Here is a 13,475-nt window from a genome sequence, read left to right as displayed (position 1 = left end):
CGCTCTTTTCTCCCCGCCTCCCCCCTCCCCCCCCAGCCCCGATGGTGTGTGATCCTTATGTACATTTACCAAACAGGATTTTATTGCTACCTAAACATAAGTGGGTCCCACCCACTCCTCTCAGCCAGCTGAGCAAGACTTAAGCGCAGTATCCTGTCCTCTGTCTGAAATAGTTAGAAACAGAGGTCGTGCTGCCTGGATTAACGATAGTAGCTCCAGACTTCTGCCCCCAGAAATGTCACTTAAAGAGGATTTCCCTTCCCAGGACACTGGAACAGGAATGCAGCTCTTTTGTCTTGGGCTGTTTCCAATCTGCGGCTCCCTTCCCCTCTTTCTTCCCCCTCATTTTGGGTGCTGATAGAGCAGGACAAAATGTCTCCATACAAAGGGAGGCCATCTGAGCCAAGCTAGGCTGTGCTGAAGTCAGTGACCTGCAGGGTCCCACCTCTGGTTTAGTATTCAAATGGCTGCAATTTACTTACAATTCCTGGGGTTAGGCACGTCCCATGGGGTTTTGGCTGTGCATCTAGCAGCTACATAGGCTTGAGTTATAACTTGTGTTGACTTCAGTGGGGATAACTTTTAAACTGAAGATGCACTTGACATGAACAAATACGTCAGTGCATTTCCAGTAGGAAATTATGTTTGTGAGCACAGCGTCTACCACATTGTAGCCAAGATGCACCCAAGCCACTTTTAAACTCATCTGTTTAGTTGTAGCGATGTAATGCTCAGCTGCAAAACTCACTTGATAAGGAGGAAGAATTAGCCCTTACTGGCCTTCGGCTGGACTGCCATTAGTCCCGGGCCAGGTTGGTACAGGAGCAGCTGCTCTCAGCTTCAGAATCAACGTGCCCGAAGAGCAGGGGACCTGGTCCCCAAGTAGTGTAAATCTGCATAGCTCCATTAAAACCCGTGGAGAGGCCCTAATTTACAGCAGCTGAACATTTGGGCCCAAGTTCTTTTTCTTTTGGTTACTAGCAGGATTAAATAGAAGTACCCAAAATTATTTATTATAGGTGCTGTGGCAGCATCTCAAAGCCCAATTGTAAATCAGGACACCATTGTGAAAGGGGTTGTGTGAACACATAACAAAAAGACAGTCCCTGCCTGAGGAACTTCTGGCCTAATTAATAATGGTACTTAGTGCATTAATAGGTACAGCTGGACTTGACTGCCTGTTAGAGGTCATTTTTAAAGATGCAGGGCAAAAAAAAAATGCCCAGGTTCATTTTCACCATTTCTGATGAAAAAGGGATTGGTTAACATCAGTGCCTCACAAAGAAAAATACAATCTTTTATGTCGTACAGATGGAGGGCTGGTGATCAAGAACACACGCTCTTAAAAGACTAGCAGAGAATGAGCAATATATTTGGTTTTGACTAAGAAAATAAATAGAAGAGAGGCAACTGCAGTGGGAACTGTAGCGTGCACCACAGTATGCATGCGCTACATAACTGCTAGGCTGGTTGAGGGTAAATGAAGAAGGTAGCTTTAGTGTAAACTAGCAAATTAGTTTTACATTTTAGTGCCAACCCCATTTTATCAAAATTATCTGTGAAGACTAGTGAGGTCCAGAAAAGTTAGAAAAGAGCCAACAGTGGATGTGCTCTAGAGGAGGCTTTGCAACAGATAGCTTTTCTGTGATCTTTTTTTTTTTATGTTTTCTGTTTTAAAATCACCATCTCTAGTTTACAATTCTATTCGCATACACAAAATTGCATTGCAAGACCGTTAAAGTCTTAGCACCTAGTGACAAATCAAGGAAGTACATAGTTAAGGATATTATGAGACATCTAAATGAATCCAAATGCTTAACTGGCGGAAAATTCAGACAAATCTCCTCATCCTGAAGACTGTCCTCCGTGGTTGTAGGGGTTTACCAGGACGCACTGTTCAGTCGCTGCTTTTTGAGGCGAGGGCTTATTTGCCTGCTGGGACAAGCTTACATTTTGTTTCAATGGGACTGTAAAAGCAAACTGAAAAGCCTGGCAAAATGCACCTGTGATCTGTGCTGTGTTAAGCCCTATACCTGTTAGCACTTTCCTTCCTGTGGCATTTCCACATTCTCACTCGGTGCTTCATTATAAAGGAGCCTTTTATTGCTTGCAGCCTAGGATGCTCATAGTATGGGTACGTGGGCTGTTCTCTCAGCTGAGTATCTCCTTAGATATGGGAATGCCACTGAGGTTTTTTGAAACTTTTTTAGCCTCGTAAGAGTAGAGTGCACATATCTAAAGATACATTTTTTTCCTCTTCGTGGTGATTTCCTCAGATTTTTAGGGCTAAAGTCTACTATCTTTGTTTATTTTATCTAGCTAAACCACCTGTCTAAATGGTATGTGTGTCACTCAACACATCTGGTGGTACACACCAGGAGGATGTTGGAGCCCTTGCTGTGACACTTAAAGACAGGAGTATAGCTACATAGGTAAAACATACAGAGTAAATGTATCTTTAGCCTTGTAAACAAGTTTTTGTGTTGTGTCTGAATAAACTCTTTCAGCTAGCTCAGACCAGATGGCAGCCTTCCAGTTAGATCACAATAAAAACTGATGGGAAGCCCAGATGTATTAATGACGTACTGATCCATTCATGCTGCAGGTCTAAGGAAAACTGGTGTCTTTCTTTGTGTGAGACATGACTTCTGTTTGTCATACCTGTTCAATAGGCATGGTGATAGGTTTGATGAAGCTGAACACGCTGAAAAATTAAAACATCATAAAAAGCGTTTAATGAAGTTGATACTTTACAAATGCTAATTTCCTGGTCAAATTAAATTCCAATTTTCTAACAGTAAAAGCACCAGATAGAAGTGTCTTATTTTGCTGTTTAAAAAGTAATTTTTGAGTGTGTGTTCTGTTCGCACAGAAAACAGTTTCCACATAATTGAACAAAATTAAAAAATATAGGTAAACTCTTCTCTGCTATATTGTATATAATTTTACCCTCAAATTTATATTTGTGTAGAGTCATAAATCTCTAGAAAGAAGTAGGGATTATGATAGACATCCTGACACATCCAATATAATTAGAACTAAAGTAAATGCAAAGCTGAAATAGAGAATGAACAAAAGCGACAAGATTATGCTTCATAGTTTGCAAAGAAAGGTTCTATACTACCACTCAAGTGCGTTTTTTAGAGATGTCTGTCATTATCAACAGGAAAAAGAAGTTTTTACATCAATTACGTGTGAAATAATCACTTCAAAATATATGTAGCTCTTTTTTTCCCAGAACATGCCATGCTGCCTAACAAAGGTATATGAACATTGAAAAATTTTATGTCGGTGCATAGAAAGATTAGTGTGGGCATGTACCATAAATCAAGTAAATAAATAAATCTGAGCAAGCAGTGTTTGAATATTTGGACTGAAATACTGTTGACACCGTCACTGAAAGCTCTGCAACCGGGAGAGTCCCAAACATCTTCCCTACCTGATGCTGTAGCCTGTAGCCTTCCTCCCCCTGCCTCCCTCTTTTTGCAGTACTCATTCCTCATTAGAGCTTGTCTGGATTGGGACCCTTGGTCAGGAACTGTGACTCTCTCCCTCCTGTATATTTTAGGTGCGTAATAATAATTAAAAATCTCTGTCTGGGTAGTTGCTCAGGACCTTACTACATGCATGAACGATTGCATGAATCGTGAGGTGAAGGGAGGATGGGTAAGAGGCACTGTGTGCTGCTCCAGGGGAAAGGTGGGAAAGGTGCTGGGTGGTGGGCTTGGAGGGCAGCCTGCGTACCCTCTCGTACCCCAGGCAGTGAGCTACTCATGCGGGTCAGGCTGCCCATCCTGCGTCCTCCCTCCCCAGCGGCAGCTCACCTGCTCCTCTGCTCACCCCTGCTTCTCCACCAGTGCTGGCAGCAAGCAAACTTCACCTCCCCCTTTGCTTCTCTGGCTGTCTTGCACAGCAAAGGAAAACTCCCAGCCTTTCTTTTTTCTGTGGCTCTTCATCAGGCTCTTCCTCCCCTTTGCATTTCTGCCCTTTCCCTGCTCTTGTTTTTTCCCCACCAGAGACATAGGTAGAGTCTTGTGCTTCGATGTGGAGCTCTGCCCAAACCTGGCCCACCGCGGGCTGGACAAGACATGCCAGGTCTTCTCCTGCTGCAGTTCCCCACCTGTGAAGACCAGGTGGTCTTCCCTGGCACTAGGCAAGATAGTATGTCCATGGCGTGCCTCAGCGTTATGGACATGTGGTTCCTGGTAAGAGGTTTGGTAATGCTTTTACAGTGTCAAGTCCTGTACAAGTTAAAAAGCGCCTCTGGTGAGCTAACCTGGTCCAAAACATAGGTAATGCATTTATTTAGTAATCAGCAAATTAGCCTATGTAGTCAGTAAATGTTGAGGCCCAAACTGCTGATAAGATGATTTGCTTTCAGGTGTTTTCTCAATATTGTGCTCAGCATCAAGTATAAATTGAATAGAGTGACCTTTTGATACTGAGTCAAATTGACTGCATTTCCAAAGGTTCTGTGGTTTCAATTACCATAAATTTTTGATATTGGGTCTACCACTTGTGCACCAATTCCAGCACAGCAATATCTTATCATTGGTCCCCTTAACACAGTCAACAGCACGATAGCTTGCTCTCAGATGATTTTTTGTTTTGTCTTTTCCCCAGAATCAAAGATTTCTATCATAGAGGGGAAGGATGCAGTTTACACAAATGAAATTGGAATGGCTTGCAAAACGTGAATGAATTTTGGTCAGAAGATGTAAAACGCGTTACAGGTTGCTAGCTGGATCCTCAGTTTCTGAGATGAGTAAGTCAATTAGTAGCTCTTCAGTTTATTAGAAACTTAATTGCCAGGCTGTAATGGAAACTTCTGAACTGCAACAACTCGTTAGAAGCAATAAAAAAAGTGACTTTGTGGTAGAAGAATATTTAGTAGGCTCTTTTAAACTGACATGTTTAGCTTAGAGCAGAAAGGTTAGATTTTTCACCTGAAAAGATAGTCCATCTCACAGGAGCTATGGCAGCATTAGTTTGGGTAATCAAGGGCACGATCTTCAAGAAAACCCTATTTGCAAATGGCCTGTGCCGTGGTTTTGCATTGTGATGCTTTAATCCCAGATACTTGACAGAAGTTTTACGATGTTAGGTGAGCGTGTCTCTCAGAGAAGAAAGTAACCTGAGTTCAGTTACCAAGATTAAACATGAGAACTTTTTATATGAATAATAATAAATACTGTTACTTTTATGTTGTTATACCCTGGAGAAGGGAGGGTGGAAATGGATGCTGCAGGTGCTTCTATCTCCTTCAGCCTGCAGACCTTGCACAGGTCCTTCTTGCGGTGCTGTAATGCCCCTGGGAGCGATGCTGGGAGTTTGTTCCACTCCAGGGACCTAGCTCTGGAAGTTAAGCATTGCAGTACCTGCATTATGTATAATTACACTATTTATTTAACATCGTTTTGGGGGAGAGTGCGATGGCAGAGCATATTGCTTCAGGTCTGTACAGTATCTCCAGAAATCCAGATGGAGTGAAGCTTTTACATAGTCGGTCCGACAGATGAGATATATATGCGGTCCATATGTTGGGCAATAGGACTGCTGAAATCAGAAGGCAAGCTCTGAATTCAGGTGGTCTTTGCCTACAGGTTCATGTGAGGAGTATGAGTATAGCTGTCTCCTTCAAGAAGAGAAGATCTCGTTTCCTTCCCATACCCTAAAGGCATTTGCAGAGGGGTGGTGATAATTAATCCCCATATTCCTACTACATATAAACCTGGCTGTAATTTACTCCTAGTGGGACTCCATTTTGTTTTTAAAGATAATTGATAGCTCTGGACTTAAGCATTTCAATTACGGGAGTGTCTCTTGGGGACCAGACTAACAGACCTTGGAAAAACGTTCTAATGCAAATGCATCATGTGGATTTTTACTGTAAGACAGCGCAGGACGCCTAAGGATTTGCAAAGCAGTTGAACAATAAAATAAAAGCTGAAATACTTCTCAAAATATATAATGGCATGGGACTGGTTGTGGGCAGGTAGGGTGGAACAAGTGGTTCTCCACTTGGACCACCGATTCCTCTTTGGCCCTGGGAGAAAATACTACCAGGTACAGCCAGCTCTAAGTCAAGGAGAAGGAGGCACTTGGCCTTGGACAGCACATTGAGAAGGCAGCAAAATCACCACGACAGCACTGTCTGGGCTGGTGCCGTGACAGGTTGGCTCCTTTTGCTCCAGAAGAGGGAAAACTTGGGCTGTAATTCTTCTCTTTCACTGTCCCTGACCTCAGCTCTCATTTTTCGCTGGCAGGAGCAGGAAGACCAGCCTGCATCCTAATCCCTTCCCTCCTCCTACCTTCCCTGTGCTTCTGCCCAGCCTGCGGCTCCTTATCTTCGGGTGGCAAAGCTTGGTTTGTGGGGCCAGGGCTGAGATACCATCTGCCCTTACTCCTGCATGTTTGTTGACAGGAGGTGCTTGGGCCTGGGAGGGTGTGGTGAGCTTTTCAGTGCCTCTGCATCCCTGTGTGCAGAAAGGGGTGAATCTCTACCCCTCATTTCTCCTAGTGATGTGAATCTTAAGGATATTCTTATTCCAAAATGTGTCATTAAGGAATTAAATCCTTTTGTAAATCCCAGATGTGCTCACAAGTCATTTTTGTGCTTTTGAAAGTAGTGCCATAATGTATTAGTATTTTTAGATCACTCAGATATTTTCAGCTGGAGGAAAATCTTTTCTTTTCTTTGTTAATTGTGCTATGAATAGATCTTAGGCTACTGAGGAGAAATGAGTCGATAAGTTGAAATGGTGATCCCTCGTGAGTTCAGGTGTACACCTGGCTGCCCTGAATTGCTTACCAAGCTGGGCTGCTGGAGCGGTGACAGCTTCTACCAGCTGCAGATCTGTCCCAAAGTTTCCTGGGCTTTTTACGAAGACGTGGCAAGCTGCCACTGCTCCCAGCTCCTCAGGGCTGTGGATTAATACCGCAGTTTAGACCCTGATCTTTTAGTATGAATCAAGATGGGCCCCTGCACTGTTCAAATTATCAGTAAAGAAACTTTAGAGCATCATCATCATTCATTAGCTGATTTCACTCCTTGAGATAAAGTAAGCAAAAGCTGTGCATGTAATAATCACAAATGAAAGGCAGGCGGAGGGAATGAACCAGAGGGAAAATGTTGGAAGATACTATTAACATTTGTAAAAGATTTTCTAAATGATAGGCTTAACCCTTTTCTGGAGTGAATCAGCATACCCAAGCTGACTGCGAGAGAGCTACAGCGGAGTCCTGTGTCTGGACCTCTGCACACTGGCTTCAAGGTTTTCAAGAAGGGATTGGTGCATGGGAAAGACAAGGTGGCCAAGTCTCCATTACAGCTCAGTCTTAGGCATCTACAATGGGATTGCCAAGAAGTAACATGTATTATAGACATAAAATGCTAACCACGAGGTGAACCCAGCTCCACCAATAGGCAGAATAAGCAAAGGAGAAAGAATTATCAGGGGTAGAGGATTTAAATACCTTTGTGTGGGTAAATTATCAACTCATTTCTTACAGCTTTTCACTGGCCAAAGAGAGAATATCTCTTGAGACATTTTACTGAAGGCAGAAACCCAATTAGAATAAGATTCTTACACAACTAATAAAGTGTTTTCAGACAGAGAATTATTTTTAGTACTGTAGAAATATTAAAGCATTAGAGCAAAACGTGTAAAAGAGCACAGTTAGAAATTTTTCATGGTCTTTAGGCTCCTAGATCACTCATTTTTGAGGATCGGTTGGTGTTCTGGCAGTTTACAGCACTAGCTGGCTTTCCCCATTGCATTCGCCCATGCGCTGTGACACCAATGCCAAATCTTATTTCTTTTCAGAGCTAATGCCATTCTGGATACGCTAGAAACTTTTGCTGAAAGAAACGTGGAAGTGTGTGCATTCAGTGACATACTCTGGTTCCTCGCCTCCTTCAGCTGGGTGAAAATTTACAGGGGTCAAAAAACCTCTGGCCCCGATGTCTTTATGCTAAACTAACAACCAAGGATGCTAAGAAGTTCTTGCGGTGTGGCTGGGAAGTGATGCACAACTGCTTCTGTGTTAAAAAGACTCATTAGTTAGCAAGATACAGTAATTATGAATTGTTTTCATAAGTGTTAATAATTGCATGCCGTGTGGCTTTACGTTCAAGATTATCCTCTACCCCTTTTCCTGACACAGTGTAGTTCATTTAGGTTGCCTAAATGCTTAGGATCTCCTCCTTTAGACAGAAGCAAAGCCTTTCAATGTGACCCTGCTTGGAAGTTAGGGACACGGCGGAGCGAGTTCCTGAGAGCACACAACACTTCCCGTGACCTCAGCAGAGATCAAAGGTGCTCAGCTCCTCCTGATTCACCAAGCCTGTGTGATGCCCAGGTTGGATGCCAGTCTGAAACATGAACTTCTCTGGTGACAGTGCTGAAACCGTGAAAGAGCCTGCATTTGGGCATGGCGTTGCTTTTCCCCAGTGCTGTCAACACCAAGACTCAGATTGTGATAGCAAAGCAGAAAGCTGCTGCTTCAGTGATTATTGCTGAGACGCTGATATACCCAACCATCTCTCCCTCCACATCTCCCCTCAGCACCATTTCTGCTGTATCTAATAACTGTGTTTCTTTATAAACAGTAATTTAGAACAATTAGGAGCAATAGCATAGTTAAACCTTTAAAAGGTTATCTCGCAATGTCATTTTCTTGACTAATGTGTTCCTGCTGCCATGTCGTTTGTGAATAGACGTGTTAGCCAGCTAGCGTGCTTCATCTGTGGTGACTTTGATTTATTTGCTCTGTAAATTGGGACTGAAGCAATAATGGGAAGTGACATTAATTGTTTAAGAGAGTCCTCTTTGTCACATCCTGTGCTTTCTCTGGGGTGTTTGAATGTTGAAACTTGTACAAAACTAATTGAAATTGCTGTGATGAGGACCAGTGTCCACTCAACTTTCTGTTCTTGAATGTCAGCGCACTTGAATGTCTGTTTAAAGCACAAGAGCTGAGCAGCTAACAGCAAATATCAGGGTTTCTTCTGGCATGCTATTATTAAAGAAGGCATTCCCTGTTAGAAATAGTAACACTTCCAGCTTTGTTGTCAGCTTTATAAGCTGTAAGGCTCAGTAAGGGGGGGCAGTGGTGTGCCCCACCAGCTAGACTTGCTGGAGAAGTTCCTGGTGCGGGGCTGGGGGGCAGGCAGCCAGAACCCCCCCGCGGCCACCCCGGGGCTGAGGGCTGGCTCTCACCACCATTCATCCCACCGCCTGCAAGGGGTTTGAAACACCGTTGGAAAAAAAGTCAGTGCTTCATTACATCGCAAAGTGCTTTTTCGCCTGATAACACCTTTTCGTACTTTTCTAGAAGTAACACTGTAATTTTCCTCTTTGCCTCTCAAAAAGCGGCTGTGAAAAGCTGCGTTTGGAGCACAGTTTTATTCACAAGGTGGCTTCCCTCTGCTTATTTCCATCTTCTGCACACTGAATTGTCATGGCACTGTGCATGTGTCTGTGCTCTTCCGTAGCTTTCTAGCTCGAAGACAGAGCTTTTCTGTAAGAAGCTGTGAGGTGTGATTTGGCAGAGAAGCCTGGCAGGAGCAATTATCTGTGTGGTTTATGAGCATCTCTGTTCGGAGTCTGGTAGATACAGTATTACTGAAAAAAGTCATGCTACCGGGATACCCAGATTCTCTTGATTATTTTTTCTTTTCTGAGGTGTTACTGGCAATGTTTTGTTGTTGACTTTTTTAACTTTGTATTTTTTTTCAAAGGGAGAGCTCTTGTTTGTCTTACTGGTGTATTCCTTGCTAGTTCACTTTTAAACTATGAAATTTGAACTCAGCTGAAATCTCTTCGCAGTGTGAATCTGGAGCGTGATGAACCACTCTGAAGCTGGTGGAAAAACTCCCAATTTGATATCCCTGGAATCAGTGAAAGGCTTTTCATTTATTTTAATAGCACTAGGATCAGCCTAGGAATCCTAGATAATTGATCTGTCAAGATCAATTTCCAATCTTTCTGAAAAATCAATATAATGATTTTTACACAATTCTATTCTTCAGAACTCTCAGTACTCCAAAAATCTGTACCTTAATATACAGTAGGGACTATATTTCATTAAAAAATAGGAAGGCATTTAAATTTACTCAATTTGACAAAAAGAAGTCTTGTTGCTGAAATAAGATATCTAATATAAATTAACATTACAGCCACATCTGATTAGGAATTAATCTACTTTTTATAATTGCAGTCTGAATTAGATAAACGCATACAATAGTCACATTGAGCACTCTGACGACATAACTCGAAAGGACAACTTCAAAGGCAACCTGCTTAATACATTTCTTTAAAAGAAACCCAAAGAGCCTGCCATCTACAATATGAGTTCTGATGGCTAGTCTTATGCCAAAATCCTCAGGAATGAGAAGGTTTTTGCTTGGGTTTGGAGCAAGGATTTCCTGAAGTATGGAAGGGAAAACCTTTCTCTCTTACACCAGGCCGCGTATGTGAACAAGGTTTTCCAAATTTCACTGGTGATTCATTTTGGTCTTCTGATTAGCTGTCTTATTCTCTGATTCTTGTAATTTTGTCAGGTCCATTAGCTGATGTTCAGCGTTGAAAAGAGAAAGAAAGAGACAGCCTGGGCTGACACCATCATTAGGTGTCAGCAGCTTAGGCACATCCTGTAATGCAATCCCTGGGTGATTACTTCTCATTGTTAACACCGGATAAAAAAAAAGAATTGTGGAAGAAAAGTAAACTAGAGCAATACAGTGTGAGTGCAAAGAGATTTCTCTTGAATGCAGAGATGGATAATTTTATTGCACTTAATTACATCTTCCAAGACGCTGTTGCAGGTTACTGTTTCAAGGGCTGGTTTAACTGTGTTTGGACTGCTTTTCCACAATACAGAGGCATCATTTTGTTCCTTTTCTCTTCTCACCTGGTTCCACTTTTTGTTTTGTCCCCTCCCACAGAAGATAGATGAAGAGAGCGAGGCAAACTTGCTAGCTGTTCTCACTGAAACACTGGACAGCATCCCTGTGGATGAGGATGGGTTGCCTTCATTTGATGCACTGACAGATGGAGATGTGACCAACGAAAATGCCGCTAGCCCTTCCCCAATGCCCGACGGCACCCCTCCAACTCAGGAGGCAGAAGAGCCGTCTCTAGTAAGAACCCTTCCTACTGTTTAACAGGAATTGGATGTGCCTCTGGCTACCCACTGCATGGGTATGATGTAGTCACAGTAAGGTGTGGACTTTTCATTTAGACTGGAAAGGAAAATCATGTAAAGAACTGAAAATTAAGCGGGGAAAAAAACCCACCAGATAGCCATAGGATCACTAATAAGGCAATCTATTAAAAAGTGTGTTGAAATATTTTCTTGAGATTCTTGTGCTAATGGCTGACACTTTTGCTTATCATTCTGTTCAAATAAGTCAGGGTAATGGTTTTTAATTCATATTTCATTTCTCGGGGCTCTTTTTGTATGTATGTTTAGATGTCACTTTTGGTGATCTGTAAAGAAAGGCCCATTGAGTCTGGCGGGATGTGGGGCTAATTTTGTGCCTTTAACATTGATTTGACCAGTAAGCTCCAGCTTAGTGCTAATCAGGGCAAAACTGAACCTTGGGTGAGGATGTGGGTGAAACCTTATATGCATTTTGATCAGTAAAACCAGTTTGTTTGAGACGTGATTCTCTTTCTGCTGAAAGCCCCTTATCATTGGCTTCTGTGGAAGCAGAGCCAGATACCTGCATCTTGATGCTGTATCCATTAGTCTGTTAAAGTTAACGTCTCTGTTTAGATGAGAGGCCTCTTTTGTCAAACAGATCGCCGAGAATTTCATTTTGCCATGGATTCAGAAATCCAAGACCCCTGTCATTTCTGCTTGCCCAGCAGTATACTGCAGTAAAGGGAGCAGAAATACGCTGCCAAGCCAGAAGAAAATTAAATCTGTTTGGTCTGGGGAATATCGAGCCCTTCTTTCTGTTTTTTTGTACTTTGCTTGCTGAAATTGATATAGCTAACTTTAAGTAACTATGCAAAAATGTAGATAAGTCATTTTAGTCCATAAAGATGCATAACTTTACTCTTTTCCTTCCACCTCCCTTTCCCTGATGTGTTTGTAGCTTAAGAAGCTCTTGCTGGCTCCAGCCAACACTCAGCTAAATTACAATGAATGCAGTGGTCTCAGCACACAAAACCATGCAAACACTAATCACAGGATCAGAACAAGCCCTGTGGTTGTTAAGGTACAAACTTAATCTTTGTAATAAGGAAAAAAGAAAAAAAAAAGAAAGGAAAAGTGTAACAAGGTCTTTTATGCTTTCCGCAACCAAGCAAGCCCTAGATCTATACGTATTGTATTAATCTGTCTACTATCTTGCAACTGCTTTAAAAAAAAAAAAGTGAACAGATTATAGACTGGGTTCCAGAAAATCACCTGAGCTCCTTTATGCTCTGAATATTTCATTTGTGCTTTTTCTCTTGGCAGAGTTCAGTTGTAGTCCCACCACCTGTTACTCTCGCCTATGTTATTGATACACAGAGTAGTAGGGGGTACGATAAAATTTGCTGATGGGCTGGTGTTGTTTATGAGTGACTCCAGGATGCAGGACTGCCATTTTACCAGCTGTCTGAGCTAAGAAAAATGACACTGGATTCCTGGCAAAAGATGTATATCAGCCATTAATTGGATAGAATGGGGGCTCTGACATAATTCTGTTAGCAGGCAGTATTAAACAATGTTTGTCTTGCCGTTCACTGTAACTGAAAACGGAGCATTTAGGGGTACTTAAGAGAGTTGTGAATATTGGGCTCAAGCAATCAGCAACAAATTAAGGTTTAAACCAGCTTATTTTTTTGTTCACAGTAAAGGCGCTGTAGGGTCTTGTTAGTTACATGTTGCTGAGTAGGAACATTGAAATGTAGGAGAAATGAAATAAAAAGCTGCATAAATGTCATTTAGGAATTTTAAATGTAATTTTCCTTCCTTGTACTGCAAACAGTTATTCACAGCTCATAGATCTAGTACACTTAGACTGAACACTTAGACTGAACACTTCATTGAAAATCTCATATCTTCAGAAAACCTATATCCATTCTGATAAGGTTCAGCTCACTAATTTCAGCTTTATTTTATTTTATTTTATTTTATTTTATTTTATTTTATTTTATTTTATTTTATTTTATTTTATTTTATTTTATTTTATTTTATTTTATTTTATTTTATTTTATTTTATTTTATTTTATTTTATTTTATTTTATTTTATTTTATTTTATTTTATTTTATTTTATTTTATTTTATTTTATTTTATTTTATTTTATTTTATTTTATTTTATTTTATTTTATTTTATTTTATTTTATTTTATTTTATTTTATTTTATTTTATTTTATTTTATTTTATTTTATTTTATTTTATTTTATTTTATTTTATTTTATTTTATTTTATTTTATTTTATTTTATTTTATTTTATTTTATTTTATTTTATTTTATT

The 13,475-nt window shown here is 41.0% G+C and overlaps 1 protein-coding gene across 2 annotated transcripts in view; it reads left to right on the top strand.

Moving 5' to 3' along the window:
* PPARGC1A (PPARG coactivator 1 alpha) overlaps positions 1–13,475 on the top strand; it is a 68,004-nt gene that overhangs the window by 24,492 nt on the left and 30,037 nt on the right. For both annotated transcript variants that reach the window (XM_009272288.2, XM_019470214.1), the window contains exons 3-4: positions 10,949–11,143; positions 12,107–12,229. In XM_009272288.2, coding sequence (XP_009270563.1) covers positions 10,949–11,143; positions 12,107–12,229 — 318 coding nt within the window. The remainder of the gene's footprint in view (positions 1–10,948; positions 11,144–12,106; positions 12,230–13,475) is intronic.

Source organism: Aptenodytes forsteri, unplaced genomic scaffold (genome assembly GCF_000699145.1).
Source record: "Aptenodytes forsteri isolate BGI_AS27 unplaced genomic scaffold, ASM69914v1 Scaffold333, whole genome shotgun sequence".
Lineage (NCBI taxonomy): Eukaryota > Metazoa > Chordata > Aves > Sphenisciformes > Spheniscidae > Aptenodytes > Aptenodytes forsteri.
The sequence above is the reverse complement of the archived record's forward strand: the minus strand, read 5'-3'. Positions and strand labels throughout refer to the sequence as shown.